Source organism: Tachypleus tridentatus, chromosome 10 (genome assembly GCF_004210375.1).
Source record: "Tachypleus tridentatus isolate NWPU-2018 chromosome 10, ASM421037v1, whole genome shotgun sequence".
Lineage (NCBI taxonomy): Eukaryota > Metazoa > Arthropoda > Merostomata > Xiphosura > Limulidae > Tachypleus > Tachypleus tridentatus.
This window is the reverse complement of record NC_134834.1, coordinates 29,153,950-29,177,961: the sequence shown is the minus strand read 5'-3', so window position 1 is coordinate 29,177,961 and position 24,012 is coordinate 29,153,950. Positions and strand designations below refer to the sequence as shown.

The window sequence follows — 24,012 nt, the reverse complement described above, 5'->3', positions numbered from 1 at the left end:
GCACTGATAATAATGTAAGGGGGATGGGACTAGTAATATTGCAAACAGCTAAAATATGGTACTAGTAATAATATAAAAGCGATGGGACTAGTAATATTGCAAAGTGCTAAAATATGGCACTACTAATAATGTAATGAATGGATGGAAGTAGTAATATTGTAAAGTGCTAAAATATGGCACCAGTAATAGTGTAATGAGTGGATAGGACTAGTAATATTGCAAAGTTCTAAATTATCGCACTAGTAATGATCTAAAGAGTGGATGGGACTAGTAATATTGCAAAGTGCTTAAATATGGCACGAGTAATAATGTAATGAGTGGATGGGACTAATAATTTTGCAAAGAGCTAAAACATTGCACTAGTAATAATGTAAGAAGGGATGAAACTACTAATATTACAAAGTGCTTAAATATGGCACTACTAATAATGTAAGGAAGAATGGGGCTAGTAATATTACAAAATGCTAAAATATGGCACAAGTAATAATGTAATGAGTCGATGGGACTAGTAATATTTCAAAGTGCTAAAATATGGCACTAGTAATAAGGTAAAAAAATGGGACTAGTAACATTGCAAAATGCTGAAATATGGCACTAATAATAATGTAAGGGGGTTAGAAATAGTAATATTGCAAAATCCTGAAATATGGCTTTAGTAATAATGTAAGGGGGATGGGACTAGTAACATTGCAAAATGATTAAATATGGCACTGGTAATAACGTGGTGAGAGGGTTGGACTAGTAATATTGCAAAGTGCTAAAATATGGCACCAGTAATAATGTAATGAGTGGATGGGAGTAGTAATTTTGCAAAGTGCTAAAATATGGCCCCAGAAATAATGTAATGAGTGGATGGGAGTAGTAATATTGCAAAGTGCTTAAATATGGCACTAGTAATAATGTAATGAGTGGATAAAACTAGAAATATCGCAAAGTGCTAAAATATGGCACTAGTAATAATGTAATGAGTGGATGGAACTACTAATATTGCAAAGTGCTAAAATATGGCACTACTAATAATGTAAGGGAGAATGGGACTAGTAATATTGTAAAATGCTAAAATATGGCACTAGTAATAATGTAAGGAAGGATGGAATTAGTAATATTGCAAAGTGCTAAAATATGGCAATAGTAATAATGTAAGGGGAGATGGCACTAGTAATATTGCAAAGTGCTAAAATATGGCACTAGTAATAAGGTAAGGGGGTATGGGACTAATAATTTTGCAAAGTGCTAAAACATGGCACTAGTAATAATGTAAGAAGGGATGGGACTACTAATATTGCCAAATGTTAAAATATGGAAATAGTAATAATGTAATAAGTGGATGGGACTAGTAATATTGCAAAGTGCTTAAATATGGCACGAGTAATAATGTAATGAGTGGATGGGACTAATAATTTTGCAAAGTGCTAAAACATGGCACTAGTAATAATGTAAGAAGGGATGGGACTACTAATATTGCCAAATGTTAAAATATGGAACTAGTAATAATGTAATGAGTGGATGGGACTAGTAACAATGGAAAGTGCTAAAATATGGCACTACTAATAATGTAATGAGTGGATGGGAGTAATAATATTGTAAAGTGCTAAAATATGGCACCAGTAATAGTGTAAAGAGTGAATGGGACTAGTAATATTGCAAAATGCTACAATATGGCACCAGTAATAATATAAGGGAGGATGGGACTAGTAATATTGCAAGATACTGAAATATGGCACTAGTAATAATGTAAAAGAGGATGTGACTAGTAATATTGCAAAGTGTTAAAATATGGCAATAGTAATAATGTAAAAGGGGATGTGACTAGTAATATTGCAAAGTGTTAAAATATGGCAATAGTAATAATGTGATGAGTTGGTTGGACTAGAAATATTGAAAAGAGCTAAAATATGGCACTAGTAATAAGGTGAGGGAGTATGGGACTACTAATATTGCAAAGTGCTAAAATATGGTACTAGTAATAATGTAATGAGTGGATGGGACTAGTAATATTCAAAAGTGCTAAAATATGGCACTAGTAATAATGTAAAGAGTATAAGACTAGTAATATTTCAAAGTGCTAAAATATGGCACCAGTAATAATGTAATGAGTAGATGGGAGTAGTAATTTTGCAAATTGCTAAAATATCGCACCAGTAGTAATGTAATAAGAGGATGGGAGTAGTAATATTGCAAAGTGCTAAAATATGGCACCACTAATAATGTAAGGGGGAATGGGACTAGTAATATTGCAAAATGCTAAAATATGGCACCAGTAATAATGTAAGGGGGATGGGACTAGTAACATTGCAAAATGATTAAATATGGCACTGGTAATAACGTGGTGAGTGGGTTGGACTAGTAATATTGCAAAGTGCTAAAATATGGCACCAGTAATAATGTAATGAGTGGATGGAAGTAGTAATTTTGCAAAGTGCTAAAATATGGCCCCAGAAATAATGTAATGAGTGGATGGGAGTAGTAATATTGCAAAGTGCTTAAATATGGCACTAGTAATAATGTAATGAGTGGATAAAACTAGAAATATCGCAAAGTGCTAAAATATGGCACTAGTAATAATGTAATGAGTGGATGGGACCACTAATATTGCAAAGTGCTAAAATATGGCACCACTAATAATGTAAGGGGGAATGGGACTAGTAATATTGCAAAATGCTAAAATATGGCACCAGTAATAATGTAAGGGGGATGGGACTAGTAACATTGCAAAATGATTAAATATGGCACTGGTAATAACGTGGTGAGAGGGTTGGACTAGTAATATTGCAAAGTGCTAAAATATGGCACCAGTAATAATGTAAGGGGGATGGGACTAGTAACATTGCAAAATGATTAAATATGGCACTGGTAATAACGTGGTGAGTGGGTTGGACTAGTAATATTGCAAAGTGCTAAAATATGGCCCCAGAAATAATGTAATGAGTGGATGGGAGTAGTAATTTTGCAAAGTGCTAAAATATGGCCCCAGAAATAATGTAATGAGTGGATGGGAGTAGTAATTTTGCAAAGTGCTAAAATATGGCCCCAGAAATAATGTAATGAGTGGATGGGAGTAGTAATATTGCAAAGTGCTTAAATATGGCACTAGTAATAATGTAATGAGCGGATAAAACTAGAAATATCGCAAAGTGCTAAAATATGGCACTAGTAATAATGTAATGAGTGGATGGAACTACTAATATTGCAAAGTGCTAAAATATGGCACTACTAATAATGTAAGGGAGAATGGTACTAGTAATATTGTAAAATGCTAAAATATGGCACTAGTAATAATGTAAGGAAGGATGGAATTAGTAATATTGCAAAGTGCTAAAATATGGCAATAGTAATAATGTAAGGGGAGATGGCACTAGTAATATTGCAAAGTGCTAAAATATGGCACTAGTAATAAGGTAAGGGGGTATGGGACTAATAATTTTGCAAAGTGCTAAAACATGGCACTAGTAATAATGTAAGAAGGGATGGGACTACTAATATTGCCAAATGTTAAAATATGGAACTAGTAATAATGTAATGAGTGGATGGGAATAGTAGTATTGCAAAGTGCAAAAATATGGCACTACTAATAATGTAAGGAGGAATGAGACTAGTAATATTGCAAAATGCTAAAATAAGGCACTGCTAATAATGTAAGGGGTTAGGACTATTAATATTGCAAAGTGCTAAAATATGGCACTAGTAATAATGTAATGAGTGGATAAGACTAATAATATTGCAAAATGCTACAATATGGCACCAGTAATAATATAAGGGGGGATGGGACTAGTAATATTGCAAGATAGTGAAATAAGGCACTAGTAATAATGTAATGAGTGAATGGGACTACTAATATTGCAAAGTGCTAAAATATGGCACTACTAATAATGTAAGGGGAATGGGACTAGTAATATTGCAAAATGCTAAAATATGGCACTAGTGATAATGTAAGGGGTACGGGACTATTAATATTGCCAAATGATAAAATATGGAACTAGTAATAATGTAATGAGTGGATGAGACTAGTTATATTGCAAAGTGATAAAATATCGCACTGATAATATTGTAAGGGGGATGAAACTAGTTATATTGCAAAGTGCTAAAATATGGCATTGATAATAATGTAATGGGGATGGGACTAATAATATTGCAAACAGCTAAAATATGGTACTAGTAATAATATAAGGGCGATGGGACTAGTAATATTGCAAAATTCTAAAATATGGCACCAGTAATAATGTAATGAGTGGATGGGAATAGTAATATTGCAAAGTGCTAAAATATGGCACGAGTAATAATGTAATGAGTGGATGGGACTAATAATTTTGCAAAGTGCTAAAACATGGCACTAGTAATAATGTAAGAAGGGATGGGACTAGTAATATTGCAAGATAGTGAAATAAGGCACTAGTAATAATGTAATGAGTGAATGGGACTACTAATATTGCAAAGTGCTAAAATATGGCACTACTAATAATGTAAGGGGAATGGGACTAGTAATATTGCAAAATGCTAAAATATGGCACTAGTGATAATGTAAGGGGTACGGGACTATTAATATTGCCAAATGATAAAATATGGAACTAGTAATAATGTAATGAGTGGATGAGACTAGTTATATTGCAAAGTGCTAAAATATCGCACTGATAATATTGTAAGGGGGATGAAACTAGTTATATTGCAAAGTGCTAAAATATGGCATTGATAATAATGTAATGGGGATGGGACTAATAATATTGCAAACAGCTAAAATATGGTACTAGTAATAATATAAGGGCGATGGGACTAGTAATATTGCAAAATTCTAAAATATGGCACCAGTAATAATGTAATGAGTGGATGGGAATAGTAATATTGCAAAGTGCTAAAATATGGCACGAGTAATAATGTAATGAGTGGATGGGACTAATAATTTTGCAAAGTGCTAAAACATGGCACTAGTAATAATGTAAGAAGGGATGGGACTAGTAATATTTCAAAGTGCTAAAATATGGCACTGGTAATAAGGTACGGGGATGGGACTAGTAACATTGCAAAATGATGAAATATGGCACTAGTAATAATGTAAAGAGATAAAATATGGCATTAGTAATAAGGTGATGGGGTATGGGACTATTAATATTGCAAAGTGCTAAAATATGGTACTAGTAATAATGTAATAAGTGGATGGGACTAGTAATATTGCAAAGTGCTTAAATATGGCACGAGTAATAATGTAATGAGTGGATGGGACTAGTAATATTACAAAGTTCTAAAATATGGCACTAGTAATAATGTAAAGAGTGGATGGGACTAGTAATATTGCAAAGTGCTTAAATATGGCACGAGTAATAATGTAATGAGTGGATGGGACTAATAATTTTGCAAAGTGCTAAAACATGGCACTAGTAATAATGTAAGAAGGGATGGGACTACTAATATTGCCAAATGTTAAAATATGGAACTAGTAATAATGTAATGAGTGGATGGGACTAGTAACAATGGAAAGTGCTAAAATATGGCACTACTAATAATGTAATGAGTGGATGGGAGTAATATTATTGTAAAGTGCTAAAATATGGCACCAGTAATAGTGTAAAGAGTGAATGGGACTAGTAACATTGCAAAATGATGAAATATGGCACTAGTAATAATTTGATGAATGGGTTGGACTAGAAATATTGCAAAGAGATAAAATATGGCATTAGTAATAAGGTGAGGGGGTATGGGACTATTAATATTGCAAAGTGCTAAAATATGGTACTAGTAATAATGTAATGAGTGAATGGGACTAGTAATATTGCAAAGTGCTTTAATATGGCACGAGTAATAATGTAATGAGTGGATGGGACTAGTAATATTACAAAGTTCTAAAATATGGCACTAGTAATAATGTAAAGAGTGGATAAACTAGTAATATTGCAAAGTGCTTAAATATGGCACGAGTAATAATGTAATGAGTGGATGGGACTAATAATTTTGCAAAGTGCTAAAACATGGCACTAGTAATAATGTAAGAAGGGATGGGACTACTAATATCGCCATATGTTAAAATATGGAACTAGTAATAATGTAATGAGTGGATGGGAATAGTAGTATTGCAAAGTGCTAAAATATGGCACCAGTAATAATGTAATGAGTGAATGGGACTAGTAATATTGCAAAATGCTAAAATATGGCACTAGTAATAATGTAAGGGGGTTAGAAATAGTAATATTGCAAAGTGCTAAATCATGGTACTAGTAATAATGTAAGGGGGATGAGACTAGTAACATTGCAAAATGCTAAAATATGGAACTAGTAACAATGTAATGAGTAGATAAGACTAGTAATGTTGCAAAGTGCTAAAATATGGCACTACTAATAATGTAATGAATGGATGGGACTAGTAACAATGGAAAGTGCTAAAATATGGCACTTCTAATAATGTAATGAGTGGATGGGAGTAATAATATTGTAAAGTGCTAAAATATGGCACCAGTAATAGTGTAAAGAGTGAATGGGACTAGTAATATTGCAAAATGCTAAAATATGGCACTAGTAATAATGTAAGGGGGTTAGAAATAGTAATATTGCAAAGTGCTAAATCATGGTACTAGTAATAATGTAAGGGGGATGAGACTAGTAACATTGCAAAATGCTAAAATATGGAACTAGTAACAATGTAATGAGTAGATAAGACTAGTAATGTTGCAAAGTGCTAAAATATGGCACTACTAATAATGTAATGAATGGATGGGACTAGTAACATTGCAAAGTGCTAAAATATGGCACTAGTAATAATGTAAAGCGTATGGGACTAGTAATATTGCAAAGTGCTAAAATATGGCACTAGTAATAATATAAAGAGTGGATGGTACTAGTAATATTTCAAAGTGCTAATATATGGCGCAAATAATAATGTAATGAGTTTATGGAATTAGTAATTTACCAAAGTGCTAAAATATGGCACTAGTAATAATGTAAGAGAGTTGGGACTATTAATATTGCAAAGTGCTAAAATATGGCACTAGTAGTAATGTAAGGGGGCATGGGACTAGTAATATTACAAAGTGCTATAATATGGCACTAGTAATAATGTAATGAGTGGATGGAACTATTAATATTGTAAAATGCTAAAATATGGCACCAGTAATAATGTAAGGGGGAATAGGACTGGTAACACTTTAAAGTGCTAAATAATGGCAACAGTAATAATTAAATGTAGAAACACTGTTGCCAGTAAAGTATTAAATGATATAATTTCTGGTATAACTTTGTCATTTTAGTTTTAATCTGTCTTTTTCATTTTCTTATTCTCTCAGAAATCTTGTCAAGCTATGAAATATCCACGACCATCTATTTCCTGCGTTGCAAAGCTTTGGCGTCAGATAATAGAGATTTTGCAAAGTGCTCATTTAGATTCGCACAAACTGTACAGCAAACTTTTTCTACTTTCAAATGTACCTTATCGTGGGGGATGTCATATTTCATTGTCGAATTTGCTTTGTATAAGTTTTTTAGGCTGCTAAAACGTATTCCGGTTAGCTTGTACACCTAAAGTGTGTTTACTTTAAAGTGTTTCTATAGTACAGTGTCCGCACTTTGGTTTGCACATGTATTAAAATAGAATTTTCGTTAACTCCTAAGAGCGGTGTTAGTTGGGGTTGTTGTCATCTTGAACAGATCTAGTGTTCCTAATAACAGCACAGAGAATATGAACGTCGGATGTAGAAGGAATTACATTTTTCTATATGTATAACAAAACAATAAACACCATTTCATGTTCTTATAGAAATTTACAAAAATGTCTTCCAATAATGGGGTCACCTTGATATTTCAGATTAAGGTCAGTGTCTTTAGTTTTGTTCTCTATGTGTTCATTCGATAAATTAGGCTGTTATCTTTGCTTGTCTGTACGACACACTGATGAATTCCAATCATTACAGAAGGATGATCAATATTCAAACATCTATGATATTTATTGGGTCGACTCCGAACCACATACTGTAATAAACGTTTCCACTGATTCAAAGTGTAATATTATTACTCTGTGGAATTCTTGTCGTAAACACTATAGGATACTTAAACTGATAAATTCCACATCATTTTTTCAGGTGCATGAGCCAAGTCAGCTTATTTCGGTGCACTTGCTTTGTTGCTCACGAGAGTACCGCATTACGGTGCCACGTAAATAGTCTAATGGCTCAAGTGATGATTTGTTGCTTTAGTTTCAGTTGATTTTTACTTCAGTCATTGAAAGTGATATAAACACAGAAAATAAATGTGAAATATTTAGCGGTTTAAATTCTGAAGAGAAGTGCTTTGAAATTCTGTGACCAATAATAGAAAAAAGGCAAATCCACCCCTTGATACTTCCTGTTCACAACATGGTCACGTGCAACTCCAATGTCCTGAGTACAACAAACAAATGGATGGCTTTACTATTGGGTTGAGGAATAATTCGTGAGCGTTTTTTCAAGTTAACAAAATATATTCATAAATGAAACGCTTTCGCAAAATATTCCATGTCATTTGGTAGATAATTTTTTGCTCTAATAGATGGTGTGTTTGATTTTCATATGTCTTTAATTTTTGCTTTCATTTTCAGCTCATTAAATGGAATGTCAAGTGGACAAAATCGAGCATTTTCGACACCATCTGCTTTTCGCATTTAATTTCTTGCAATTTCGTTTAAAACAATGCATACTATATACCTAGGTATTACATGAAATAAAGTATCATAATAAATGGGTGTAATGTGTTCATGCATTGAAGTATTGTATAGTCTTGCATGTAATGCTTGAATGAAATTATTTAAAAACGCTCACGAATTATTCCTCAACCTTATATTTAGAAACATTACACTATGTAACACAAATTTTGTTCCTGGATAGTATGTGTTATTTCTTGATTGCCTGCTTTGTAAAAGTACAGAAATTGGCCATTATTCCATTCAAACTTTGCTTTTGTGACCTGGATGATGAAATTTAGAAAGTAACCTATTTTTTATGTAAAAACGGGTAAATTTGCACATTTTCATTTACGTAAGGTCTGAATAAAACAACATATGAATCAAAATGTACATGTTTTTGTACTAAAGTTATACAAAAATGTTTAAAAGTGAGTAGTTTTTCAAGATTTGCAATTGTAATCAGCCCACAAATATAGTCTCCCATCATGTTTTCGTTATACGCTTCTTGGTAGCGGCGTTCAAAGTCCAGTATATGTTGGTGGAAGCGCTCCCCTTGCTCCTCTGAGTATGCTCCCATGTTCTCCTTGAATTTATCAATATAAACGTCAAGGATATGGACTTTCAGGGACATCCTGCAGCCCATTTTGCCGTAGTTCTTCACCAGATCCTCAACCAGTTCTACGTAATTTTCGGCCTTGTGATTGCCCAAGAAGCCCCAAACCATTGCGAAAAAGTTGTCTCAATCTTATTTTTTCCTTCCTACTGAGCTTCTTGGGGAATTCTGTGCACTCCAGGACCTTCTTTATTTGTGGTCAAACGAAGACACCAGCTTTGACCTGTGCCTCAGACAGCTCAGGAAAGAATTCTCGAAGGTACTTGAAAGCTGCAGACTCCTTATCAAGAGCTGTGACAAATTATTTCAAAAGACCCAATTTTATGTGCAATGGTGGGAACAACACCATCTGGAGGTTCACTAGTGGCTCACACTTGACATTGTGCTTCCCCTTAGAGAACTTTGTCCATTGTGGCCTGTGCTTTCTGTTGTAGTGCGCTGCGGTGTCCCTGCTGTCCTAAAGGCAAGGATAACAGGGAAAATTGGTAAAACCTCCTTGGAGACCCATCAGGAATGTCACCATTTTAAAGTCTCCGATAACCTCCCAGCTACACTCATCATACTTCAAGGCTTCTAGCAAGGTCTTGACGCTGTTGTATTCCTCTTTGAGGTGCACCGAAAGATATTTAAATTTTAAAAGGTCTAAAATTTGTATAATATAAAATCTCACTATTCAAGCAAGCAAAAATTGTCCGTCTTACCTTCTAGAGTTCTTTTGCACTGCTCGCACGAAGAATGAGGTTCTCAGGGTTTGTCTTGTTCCTCAACAGGCATGCCAAAATATACATTATAGGCTTCACGCACTTTAGCAAATGTGGTCACAGAATATTTTTTCGCTCTTGTCTTCATAAATTGGCCACATACATATCAGCTACTCAGCACGGAATCAATCTGGAATGTTCAGGAAAATGGGTAAATTTGAAAATTTCATTACCCAGGTCACAAAAGCAAAGTTTGAAGAGAAAAATAGGTCTTTTGCATTTACTTTAGGCATAAGCAATTGGGAAATAACACTTTAACAATAAAAAGTAAAAATTTTGTTACATAATGTTATTAGGTTGGTTATTATGGAATTCAGTTTTGTGTGGCTCTTTTTTTTTTTTTTTTTTATTAAGGACACCTTGCTATTTGAACACAATCGGAAGTGTGCCCTTAATGTCGAGGTTCTACTATATTAGGGTTAAACTGCAAGTGAATCATCCGGTATTGTTTATAATTACATAAAATCTAATGCTCGAAGTTCGTGAAATGTTATAATCGAAAACATCGTTAATATTGACAGCAAACAACTGACGAAACAAATCATTATAGGTATGTTCAATTAGATTTATTTGTTAATGGACAGATTCTTGATCTGTCGTCAAAATGTAGTATTACTTCTATGATTTGCTTCTCATTGGAGTTAAATATTTGTCTATGGAAGTTATGTATTTGTCCATAGAAGTTAAAAACTTGTAAAATTAGCTGCGGGCGTGAATACACGTATAAAGAAACGTTCAAAACCGTTTTAATACGTTTCGTCAGCAGAAACTGGATGGAGTTGTTTGCAGTCGAGTAGGTCGTGGACAGAAGAACCACGGGTGAGGAAACGGTTGGCCCGCGGCCACCAGCAGCCTACACTCGACCTCATGAGCAAAAACATTTATATATTTCTGGAGGGACGCGGCTCTTTCTCGCCGTTGACGTAACAGTGTGAAAAACACCAGTTTTTGTTTTATTCTTCTTTTGACAGCTTCGTGCAGGATTCTTATTTTTTGATAAACCGAACATCCTACCAGATGTACAAGCAAGGACTTGCAAATATCCCGATCTTCAGGCGCTGCGGTCACCCGTCCATCAAGCAGGAAACTGTACGTAAGCACCGGCCTTTGGCACTCCCCGCTGTGCGGATTTCAGACGGTGGGCGCAGAAACCTTGGCCTTGTCGTACCTGGATTTCGTGGGGAAAACAAGAAAATGCTGCAAGATGAAACGTTTCAACGCTGCGTTACTGAGTATTGTAACCCGCCCTGTTACATCGTAGGTTGAGTGAGAAAACCATGGAAGTAGCCTGTTGTTCGTATTTAGTTATCTATTTCAGTTTAATACGTTCATCACCGACCAGTTCTTTCAAGCCAAATAAATAACTCATGTTGTAATTTATATTTTATGATATAATGACGAAGTACTTGCAAATAGTTCACGTTGTAACTTATAGTTTACCACTTAATGACGTAGAATGTATAAATATTTCATGTTTTAATTTGTAGTTTATGACTTAATGTAAAATGTATAAATATTTCATGTTTTAGCATGTAGTTCATGGATTGATGTAGAATGTATAAATAGTTCATGTTGTAGCTTATGACTTAATGATGTAGAATCTATAAATATTTCATGTTTTAACTTGTTTATGACTTAATGACGTAGACTGCATAAATATTTCATTTTTTGCTTGTAGTTTACGACTTAATGACGTAGAATGTATTAATATTTCATGTTTCAACTTGTAGTTTATGACTTAATGATGTAAGATGATGCAGACTTCACAATTCTTTGTTTATTTTGTACAAAAGAGCTACATTAGGGCATTCTGCTGTGTTTATCGCAGAGAATCGCACCCCCAGATTATAATGTTGTAAGTACGTGAAGGTGCCGCTGTTCTACAAGGGGGACAATTTCTACCGTGTGTGCGTTTTTCCAACAGTAAAGCCACATCGGGCTACAAGGGGAACAATCTTTAACGTCTGCGGAAACTTCAGTTTATTCTATTCATTTATCCGTCTATCTAACTGGTACTTGCTTTCCAAATATAAACGATATTATGAAAAAGGAACGTACGTATCAATTCATGTGTGTTGCTCGTGTGATCTGCACGTGAAATGATTAGTTTCTTTATAACATTAAGGAAACACTTCCGGATAAAAATGCAATAGCAAGAAACAGCTTGAGATACCAGAATTCTTGTTTTTTTTCAGTTTTGCCTTGTGTGTTTCAGAGACACACAGTCTGTTTAATAACTATAAGTTCAGGAATATGTTGTCGTAGAGTCTTAACCCATAGATTACCAGGTTTAAAGCTTTCATTAGGCCTGGCATGACCAAGTGGATAACACACTCGACTCGTAATCTGAGGGTCGCGGGTTTGAATCCCCGTCACACCAAACATGCTCGTCTTTTCATCCGTGGTGGCATTATAATATTACGATCATCTCACTATTCGTTGGTAAAAGAGTAGTCCAAGAGTTGGCGGTGAGTGGTGATTACTACTTGCCTTCTTTCTAGTCTTACACTGCTAAATTAGGGACGGCTAGCGCAAATAGTCCTCGTGTAGCTTTGCGCGAAATTCAAAAAGAAACAAACAATAACTTTCATTACCGATTGGATCCACCTACCGCATCATAAGCGACCCCACCCCAGAAGTAATTATATTGAAGGTATTTTTGTTCGTATATTGTTTTTCACATATTATTTGTGACTCTTTATCTAATGTGGACCCACATGCAAGTTGTTGTAGAAATAATTTAGAAGGAAAATGTGTTTAAAAAACAAAGCTGTTAATTCTTAAGTTAAGCAGATTTCGACTCTTGTCAGTTTCTTCTTGCACCAGCACCCCTACTTAAAGTGAACTTACCCACCCGGAGCTTACTGTCAGATAAATATGATAAAATTATTCTAGAGTGAGACAAAATGACATATAGAATGTCCGATATAAAATAATTTTTCTTGCTATCAAGATTCTGTAGTTTTCTTACCACCTTTTTTTTTTTTTTTTTTTTACACTCAAAGTCACTTAAAATAATGTACGGTTTTAAATTTAACAAATCAATTTTACGTGTAAACAACTGTATGTAATTTGTAAGGTGAGAGTGACACATAAGGGTTAGTTATTAGTTAGTTATTCTGAATTTCGCTCAAAGCTACTCGAGGGCTATCTGCGCTAGCCGTCCCTAATTTAGCAGTGTAAGACTAGAGGGAAGGCAGCTAGTCGTCACCACCCACCGCCAACTCCTCGGCTACTCTTTTACCAACGAATAGTGGGATTGACCGTTGAATTATAACGCCCCCACGGCTGAAAGGGCGAGCATATTTGGCTCGACGGGAATGCGAACCCGCGACCCTCAGATTACGAGTCGCACGCCTTAACACGCTTGGCCATGCCGGGCCTAACACATAGGGGACATAAGATAATCGTTTATTTGTCTTAGTGCAAAGCTCCATAATAGTATAATTGTGCTTTGCCCACCATAGAAACCCTCTAGCCCTTACAGTAGTGGGGCGTTATAATGTGACGGTCAATCACACTGTTCGTTGGTAAAAGAGTAGTTCAAGAGTTGGCGGTGAGTGGTGATGACTAGCTGCTTTCCCTCTAGTCGTACTCTGTTAAATTAGGGACGACTAGCGCATATAGCTCTCGAGTAGCTTTGCGCGAAATTCACAAAACAAAACAAACAAACACAAGATAACACCAAATTCTGGTATAAAAATAGTACTCAAAGTTTAGAGACATAAGGAATATTAAAGTTGTTCGCCTCTATACTTTGGGGTCTGTGCGTGTAAAGTGTAATCAACCTTAAACTTACCATTGTTTAAAATGTTGTAATTCTAGGAAAAGTACTATCGACGTCACACGAAATTAAAGGATATAATTATATTCAGATGTGGTATGTAGAATAAAAGGATAGATTTACGTGCAAACGTGGTATATGAAATCGACGAGCGTAGTTACGTTAAAAAGTGACAGGTATACTTTAAAATGGTTTACTTATTTTGAGATGTGGTACTTGAAATTAAAGGATGTAGGTAGTTTAAGACCAGAGGCGTAGCAAAGGTGAGTTGGCCTCCTGAAAAATCTAGGCATATTGATCACATATTATTTTTCAGCTTTTATGTTTAATAAAATAAACTAGTTTTGCATCATTTAATAGAAATAAAATTTCTACGAACACTATTACATTTGATTTATTTCAATGACCACTTTATTAAAAATCTAGATTAGTTTCATTTTTAATTTTTTTTTTGAATTTCGCACAAAACTACACGAGGACCACCTGCACTCGTCGTCTCTAATTTAGCAGTGTAAAACTAGAGGGAAGGCAGCTAAGTCATCACCACCCATCACCAACTCCTGGGCTACGCTTTTACCAACGAAAAGTGGGATGACCATCACATTATAACGCCCTCACGGCTGAAAGGGCTAGTACGTTTGGTGTGGCGAGGATTCGAACCCGCGACACTCAAATTACGAGTCGAGTGCCTTAACCACCTGGAAATGCCGAACCAAATTTATATTGGCCGCCTTAGAGTTCTCTAGCCCTCCTAAGTGGGAAACCTGTCCAAGTAACTGTTTGAGATGTGATATACAAATCGTAAAACACATGTAGAACAATGTACATGAAAATGGAGTTATGGTGAATTCTTAACATAGATAGGCCATAGCGTAACTTTGTACTTGATAGTCCACAAATGATACATATTTTTGCTGTGTTTGTTATGTTTTCCAGTTGTTTTAAGTATTGTTATAAGGAATGATAACACTAATAATTGAATACAAGACCATATGTGAAAATGTGACAGAAATTGAAGAAAAAACGATCAGTGTGACACGGTAGAACGTAAAAAACGTATGTCACATAATGTGCTGTAGATAATCACGTGTTTTATGATCTTACATCTGAACTTGCGAAACCGGTGTCTGTTTGTATCGAGATCTTGCTAGATCCATTTCAGGTTTTCAATCTTTATCGCAATTTTGGTCGCAGTTCAGTTAAGGGATCTTTGGGTTTGTTATGAATTTCGCGCAAAGCTATTCGAGGGCTCCATGCACCAGCTATTCCTAATTTAGCAGTGAAATATTTGAGGGAAAAGTAAACACAACCCATCGCCTACTCTTGGACTACTCTTTTACCAATGAACAGTAGGATTAATCATCACATTATAATTTCCCAAGACTAAAAGAACAAGCATGGTTGGTGACCGGGATTCGAACCCATAACCAGTAAATTACAGTTGACCGCTCTAGCCACAAGGTTATAAGTAACAAACAATCATAAGTTTTAATATTTATATTTTTGTACATGTGTGTATTGTGTGAGAATATAAAGTTAAATTACTCTCCTAAGTTGGGGCTTTCAAGAGCTTTGCCTTTTAATTTTGCGAACAAAGAATTTACTTTATAATTTGTTTTAAAAGCATGATCTAGCGGACAGAAACTTTTTTTTAAATAGGCTTAGAAACCTGTAATTTTCGAGGCTTACTAAAGCATCATTTAAAAAAATACTCCAGCTACCTTATAACTCCCACGTAGCAACAAAAAGGTTTTCAGTGTTTTAGCGGGAAGATTTATTAATTAAGCCTTACTAGCAACAGGAAGCTCACTTTACAATTTAGTGGGCTGTGTTATATCTTACTTTTATTTGAAACTGACTTATCGATTAAACTTTTTATCGAGTTATATTTCTTTCACAAAGTGTTTAAACAGACGTTCCGATTTCACAGTTTTTAAGATACTAGTATTTTCACTGTCAGTAACAGATTCTACCACAGTGGATTTTTATTTCTATTTTTTTAACCATTTCTTCACACTTTCATTATCCCACTATATGATACTGTACTTTTAATGATATTTGATATTTTGAACTTGAATGGAACCTTATGCGATACACACTCTAGGTAGCAATGAAAGAGATGTCTTCGAAGTTGCTACAGTTAATCATAATTTTTAGCTGCCGTTTTAAACCAAAAAAATAAATTTGCTTATCACATCGTAGCTCTCTCTTAGTTGAGGCCCACTCAGTGCCATAGCGGTATATCTGCGGACTTATAACCCTAAAATCCGAGTTTCTATACCCGTGGTGATTAAACCACAGATAACCCATTGTGTAGCTTTGTGGTTGATTACAAAGAAATCATTAAACATTAACACAGTATACCCATCTGTCAGCTTATGCCATCTGTGTATCCGTATGTATGTTCATTACAATTCTCTGTACTTGCCATCTATATACAGGTTCGTGTTTTCATTACAGCTCTTTGTATCTGCCGTATATATATATTAGTATATTTGTTCATTACATGTATATATATATATATATATCAGCGTGTAAAAAATATTTGCTTGAATGTTGCAAACATTTTTTTGAGAACATTTGTAACAGGGTCTATTGAATCAGTGAAGTTCACAACGTAGTACGAATATTGTTTTTACAATTAACTTTCATTTATTCACAGGCAATACTTTGTTAATTTCCTGGAAAGTGGTTAATTTGAGCTGCGTTGTAGGAAAATACATTTAATAGGAAAAAAACATTGATTCAATTGTTATCCTAGCTGTTTGGGTTATCGCGACTGAAAGAAACGCCCATCAGGTGGTTGCCTGTTACTCAAAGTTGGTTCTAAAACACATCTGTAATTTACGGCATACATATGTACACGCAACTCCGAGTGTTAGGTAAGACAACTGTTTTGTTAATTGAAAGCGAGTCTGTTTGTACCAGCTAACTGTTTGGAGCTGTTTTAATACGAGATCAAAGTCGACGTTGATCCCACAATAGATTTATCTAATCGTCTTACAATATTCAACAAAGAATTTCTTCTAATTAACCTGGGTAACGTAAATTCCTACGCGGGTAGGTCCCAGAAAGCTCAACAGAGAGAACTACTTTATCTCACAATTATTTAAACGGACTCCTTTCAAATAAAATATATCCACTTTCCTATGAGAACGCAACCCTGATGAAAGTCGTTCATTGCCCTTACTAACGAAAAACAATGACAGAAGAAATTGGCCCGGCGTGTCAGGTGGAAAAGGCGGTCGACTCGTAATCTGAGGGTCGCGGGTTCGAATCTTCGTCACACCAAACATGCTTGCCCTTTCAGCCGTGGGAGCATTATAATGTTTTGGTCAATCCCACTATTCGTTGGCAAAAGAGTAGCCCAAGAGTTGGCTATGGGTAGTGATGACTAATTAGCTTCCTTCTAGTCTTACACTGCTAAATTAGGAACGGCTAGCGCAGATAGCCCTCGTGTGGCTTTGCGCGAAATTCCAACCAAACCAGAAGAAATTAATCGCCAAACTAGATTTTTCCGAGAAAGTTGAAGATAAAATAATGTAACCACTCTGCAATTCGCTCAGCGCTATTGCATTAAACTTGCGAGAATTTCAGATATAAGATATTTAACCTTATCTTGTCTTTTGAAGTTCGATATCTGAATGTAAACAAGTACTTCACCAAATTTAAAAATGAAGTAATGCGTCAGTGGGTCAGTTGTATTATTTCGTGTTTTACTAAGATACAGCATTACATTGCACAACGTCGTAGACTACAATATAAAGCAGCGAATTCAGGAACACTACTCGTTAGGTATATTCCAGAACGAAATGTTTGATAGTTAAGTTCAAAGAGTACACTTAATAATGGCGGTAACCATTAGGTTGTCCCCTGCCTGGGACTAAATGATCGATAGAGTGGGACAAGAGAGCGTTGCTTTTGTTAAACTGACACATAGTGTAATTAGCGAGATCAGCGTTTGGGCAGAGATGTACTTATTTATTGGTGTAGATGTTACTGAAACAAACTGCTTTATACCTAAAGCAGGGGTCATGTATTGGAAGTGCAACTTAAGAGGGTCGTTTGTCCACCGACGCGTGAGCCTTCTCATCTCATTTCAAACTGAAGAAGTCTTGAAGGCCACAATCGCTACGAGGGCAACTTGGCATTGATCGTAACAGTAATTCTTGGTCACAATGGCCTGCTGTGAGATCATGACATTTCTAGTCGAATTTGTACTGCAACTTTTGCCCAGGGCGCCGAAGACGAGAATACTCAAATCAGATCATTTTCTATTGTTTTGAAACTGGCTTCTCCTATATGTGTTTAACGTTTATAAAGTATTTCATCAAATAGACGTTTCTTAATCAGCAACACAGACAAACTTGCCCCCCGTTGGTACATCGCTTAAATCAGGGGTTCGCCTATGATGCGGTAGGTGGATCCAATCGGTAATGAAAGTTACTGTTTGTTTCTTTTTTAATTTTGCGCAAAACTACACGAGGGCTATCTGCGATAGCCGTCCCTAATTTAGCAGTGTAAGACTAGATGGAAGGCAAGTAGTAATCACCAACCACCGCCAACTCTTGGGATACTTTTCTATCAACGAATAGCGGGACTGACCGTAACATTATAACGCCCCTACGGTTAAAAGAGCGACCATGTGTGGTGTGACGGAGATTCGAACCCGCGACCCTCGGATTTCTAATAAGAACATTTTACTCACCATTTTTTGACAATTTAGAGAGATCCAAAAATATTAGTTATTTATTTAATAACCACGTTCTGTAGTTTCATACTAGAGTAAAAGTAAGTTTGGAATAATATCATACACGATTTTATCTTGTTTACGTAACTCTGTGGACATGTCTCCAAAATATGTCTTATAAACTTCCTTTCTGTATCTGACAAAAAAAGCTTGTACTTAAAAAAAAGCCGTTGGTTTCAAGAAAAAAAAAATAGTTGAAAATAAAGATTAAATTAAAAAATGAACGCAATAATTATTTTCTATATACTTTCATTTTCCCAACCTTAAATTAGAGAATCGTATGTCGAAATAAGTTTCTTTTGAGATAAGACATTAACAAGAATCCCAATTGAGTCTAAATGATAATTATTCCTAGTGGATTACGAATGAGGGGAAAATTATTCTTAATCAAAAGTCATTTTCAAAATTTTCCACTAGGATTGTAAGTCTTTCTGGTTGTCAATTTTTTTTTATTTGATTTCTTTCTCATACAATTATTAACTGGTTTTGATATTATACCTTTCACTTCATACTCCCCCCCCTCCAAAAAAAAAAAAAAAACCAACAGACTCATTAACTTAGTGTTAAGTCACCGAAACCGAAGATATTTATGTACTTACACTGTGAAGCAAAACTCCGAGATCCCATTAATGGCGTTACGCTTGTGTGTTAATAACAATTTGTGTGGGAAGCACATGTAAAAACAAAACACGATTACAAGTCGAGATGTGATGTATAAAATCGTATTCAAATCGAGATACATGCCAATTTCTGCTCTTACAAAAGAGAATGAAATCTTGTTACAAATGGAAAATTAGTTGCTTATTCATTAAAAACATGTAAGTGATTGTTATTACTGTTATTTTACTTTCTTACTACCTGCTGGTTTGTCGGGAGCAGTCATATCGAACCTGTTTATATTTCAATTTTCGCGCAAAGCTACACAAGGGGTACCTGGGTAAGGATATTACGTAAGAAGAGATACAGTTATTCCGTAGCACCTGCCGCCAATTATTTTCTTATCAAATAATTTTATTTGACAATCACTCTTACAATACATCCACGGCTCCAGAGTGCGGTGAGCGTTTTTGCGGTAACAGGTAGTAAACAAACTATAAATCTACGTATTCACAGTCTGGGTAAGCTAACCACTAAAACACGTTTGGCCTTATACAGGACTTGGTGCCTGTACTCGTGGTTGAAATATCTTTACAAAAAAAATAATTATTCTACCCCCTTAGCATCTATTCTTTACCATGATTGGCCGAGAACACATCACGTGCTGTGAAGCATCGTTCAATTTTGCCTTAAAAGCTGGACAACAAACTTCATTAATATTGCACGTATGTCAAGGCCATTGCTATGTATGCGTGAAGTCCTAGCAGAACTTTGTGGACAATAATTTTTGGAAGCACGGCGAAATTAGGCTGACACCTTTTGGCTTAGTCTACAAATAGCTTCGAAAATCTCGCTACTATTCTAGGTAAATTTTGTGCTGAAATAAGACGGGTGTGTACTTCATACGTTTATTGGTATTATCACCAATTATCACCAATGGTATTATAAATGAGATCAAAGTTTCCAACGAAGTATTAAATATTAAGGTTTACATGTAGGCCGAAGGATATAGAATAAATTTTAAGGTTTACATGTAGGCCGAAGGATATAGAATAAATATGCTATAGAACAGCACTAATTAATCAGAATTTGATAAAACGGAAAAGGCGTAAAATAATTATTGACTTGTGACTTCGATAATTATTGACTTGTGACTTCGAACAATTGACCTTTTGTTGTCATAACAAGTGAATACTTATTAACTGTATGATATTCACATTATACTAACTGACAACTTTGGTTATAATCATGATTTCACAGAATCTTGATTTGTCTATGTTGTGTTAATCTAATGTACTTGATGTAAGGGAAAAGATACCCGATGATCACGAATTTTCTCAAAAATAAAATTATTTGTTAACACATTTAAAACATACTTCGTTATGTTTCACATACTAAGATAGTTTAATTGGCTTTCAGGTTTTAATTTGTTGTAAATTTGTATGAACTGTGAAGGCATTGTATTTTAATTATACTAATTAATTCCTTTTAATGTACGCTAAGCACAGCTGACGAAGAGTAAATTACGATATATTCACTTGTTTATATTTTATAACACAGCAGGTTTCCTACTCAGGTGACGTTTCTTGTATTCACGGCTTGTATAACTGTCGAATCATGGATTGATTCTAATAGAACAGAATCTATAAACTTTCTAGTTGCACTGAGCCTAACGATTTCGCATTTTATATACATATTAAATAATTCTTTTCTTTTTCACTAAAAGTAAAATTGAGAAGAGAATGTGTGATGTATAGGCCTAACGCATTCCTTTATTGGCCCCTACTGTGGACTGCAGTTTCATCAGCGCAGTTTAGGTCAGAAACCTAAAGAAATGCCATTAGGTATCTTATTCTATTTCCATTGCACCTGAACCGAAAATGGTGATGGGTCAAATGTCGAGACAAAATAAAGAAATGATGCTGGTTTTGTTTCACTAAACGAGGCCCCAGCATGGCCAGGTGGATAAGGCACTCGACTCGTAATCCGAGGGTCGCGGGTTCGAATCCCTGTCACGCCAAACATGCTCGCCCTTTCAGCCGTGGAGGCTTTATAATGTGACGGTCAATCCCAGTATTCGTTGGTAAAAAAAGTAGCCCAAGAGTTGGCGGTGGGTGGTGATGATTAGTTGCCTTCCCTCTAGTCTTACACTGCTAAATTAGGGACGGCTAGCGCAGATAGCTCTCGTGTAGCTTTGCGCGAAATTCAAAACAAACCAAACCAAACCAATTCATTAAACGAGAATATATATATATGAGGTTTAAATTTTTTAGAGCCTTTTGTGACTAAATGTTAGTGATATAGTTATTTTTACAGCCTATTGAGTAAGTGGACACCTTCGATACTTCCACTGGAAATTCAGGTTTTACGACAGTACGGTCATATTCTTTCATTCTGTTTATGGGAATGAGCCAGTTTTCGTGAAAAAGGAGTAGATTCAACACTGAATCAAACATTGTTTCATGAATTAAATAAAAGATAAAAATAAAACTGTTTCTCTCTCCATACAGAAAACAAACATAATGTTTTGAGGAAACAGAACTATGTAGGTGTAGGTGGAAGTTTGGAGTTGGTCACAAGGAGCAAACTTTTTGATATTTGAAATCTGAGGTCATTATTGTTAAGTCTATGTTTCAATCTTTGAAATCTGATGTCATTATTGATGTCTATGTTTCAATCTTTGAAATCTGATGTCATTATTGATGTCTATGTTTCAATCTTTGAAATCTGATGTCATTATTGATGTCTATGTTTCAATCTTTGAAACCTGAGGTCATTATTGATAAGTCTATGTTTCATTTTATTTCTACTCGTTTGTTTTGATTTAGACTTAATCTTCTTAACTCCTTTTTGAGCAATCAAAACGTTTATTAAATATTAGATACGTACTATAAATCTAATGAGTTTTATGATGCTTTTGAGGTCCTAACGCTCGTAATGTATAACATTATTAAAAACTGATGTTTTAACAATGAGAAGGGCTAGTGGTCTAAAACTCACAAGGTCTGGTAGTGTAACACCAGTAAGAACTAGTGCTCTAACATTCAGAAGTACCAGTTGTCTAAACTCCAGAAGGACTACTAGTGTAATACTGGTAAGGACTGGTGCTCTACCGCTGAGAAGGACTTGTGATCTAAAACCCACAAGGTCTGGTAGTGTAACGCTAGTAAGAACTGTTACATTAATAACGACACGAACTGGTAGTCTAATATTGATAAATACTGATGGATCAATACTGAGAAGAAGTGTCTTATTTTTTTGTTTTCACACCGTCCATCACTGATGTAGATATGTATCATATGAAGTAGTTTTGTGTGTTTGCCTGCCATATCACTCGGTGTTAAGAGTGAAACATTTCATCTCCTATGTGCTGTTTGTTTGTTTTATTATAGTAAAGCCACAGCAAATTATTTGACCAAGGGGAATCAAACCCCTGATTTTAGCGTTGTAAATCCGAATACTGTGTTTATTACTTATATATATATATACATATATATAAAGAGATAAATATATTTCTACATGTTTATATACGTGGAAAGAAAGATGTACTTCTATACATGTTTATTCAACATTTTATAAATGGAGGCACGTCCTTGGCATTACCAGTATGATAGTTTAGTAATGCCTTAGAAATCACGGTATTCTTCTTTCACATAACTCAGATATAGTCTAGTTGCTAGCATGCTAGACTGAGTATTCAAAGGTCCAAGGTTCGAGCAGCGATATACCGCTGACCACGCTCCCCACATTTTTCGCGATGTTATAATTATGATAATTAATCCCACTGATCGGTTGAAGGGAGCTACTTAGGCAACGGTTCTACTGACTGACCTCTTTCTGAGGGTCAGTTGTTTAGTATAAGGGGTGATTATACGTGAGCTTTGGAAATGTCTGGCCTAGACATTTAGCTCACTTGTCGCATAAGGTTCCATTTTGTTAAAATATCAATACCGCTTCTACAATAGCTAGTTAAACAGACACGTACTGTGCACTTGAACATTTCATCAAAGAAGGATAAATGTTTCTCAACTTTTACAGCTAAACATTAACTGACAAGTTAAATAAACACCTATTCCACCGCCATAAATACCAAAGGTGTAATTTAAAGTTCACCTCTAACGCCCAGTAACGTTCCAGGAGGTTTTGATCTATACGTTTATTTTTTTCTTTGCTATAACATTTCGTGCGTCAGTGCAAAATTTAATCAGGGCAAGAAATTATTTGTTTAACGTGGTCTGTGGAGTTAACAAGTAGTTATTTTTGTGACATTATGCTCGAACGCCCTCTGTTTTTCACGCCTGAAATTACTGGTTGTATACACTGGAATAAATTTTCCAAATTAAAACCATCATTCATTATACGTCAAAACAAACCCGATTTTAAACGACCTAGAGCAGGTAGGCTGTATTCAGGATACCAAAAGTTTACGTAACGGAGAGTTTTCATCTCCAGGAGATTAATAGTGTGTGTGTTTCCTATTCAGAGTCGACAGAAGTTCTGAAGAAGAAACGATATAGAACACTTTGGTCAACCAGTCGAGGACAGACAACTATTGTTTTCCACACACCGATGTAGAATGAAAAATTAACCTCAATAAAACCAGCATTTTTTATTATGCAAAACGCATTCCAAAGCGTAATTGTTAATAAACGTACAAAACTAGTAACAGAAACAAAAAAAAAACAATAACAAGAAACAATAGCGCTTTTCTATTAAATTTAAGAATGGTAAAAAAAATGTGTCAATAATTATACACGTATGTGTGTATGTTATAGCTCATAATGAATAAAAAATCAGCTCCATTGTTTTCTTACAAGGAGAACTGCATACTTCTATACCTAATTATCAACGTTTTCCTCCCTGATATATTGG

General features: G+C 35.1%; 2 protein-coding genes across 3 annotated transcripts in view; both read left to right on the top strand.

The window, feature by feature from the left end:
• LOC143228960 (uncharacterized) overlaps positions 1-24,012 on the top strand; it is a 154,287-nt gene that overhangs the window by 16,610 nt on the left and 113,665 nt on the right. The window lies entirely within an intron of this gene.
• The window catches only part of LOC143228959 (transcription factor Sp9-like), a 41,637-nt gene that overhangs the window by 1,848 nt on the left and 15,777 nt on the right, over positions 1-24,012 (top strand). Inside the window, exon 1 of one of the 2 annotated variants that reach the window (XM_076460482.1) lies at positions 10,832-11,266. The exons of the other annotated variant lie outside the window; for it this stretch is intronic. Coding sequence (XP_076316597.1) covers positions 11,027-11,266 — 240 coding nt within the window. The 5' untranslated portion in view covers positions 10,832-11,026. Of the gene's footprint in view, positions 1-10,831; positions 11,267-24,012 lie in introns of those variants that run through there. 2 annotated transcript variants of the gene reach the window in all.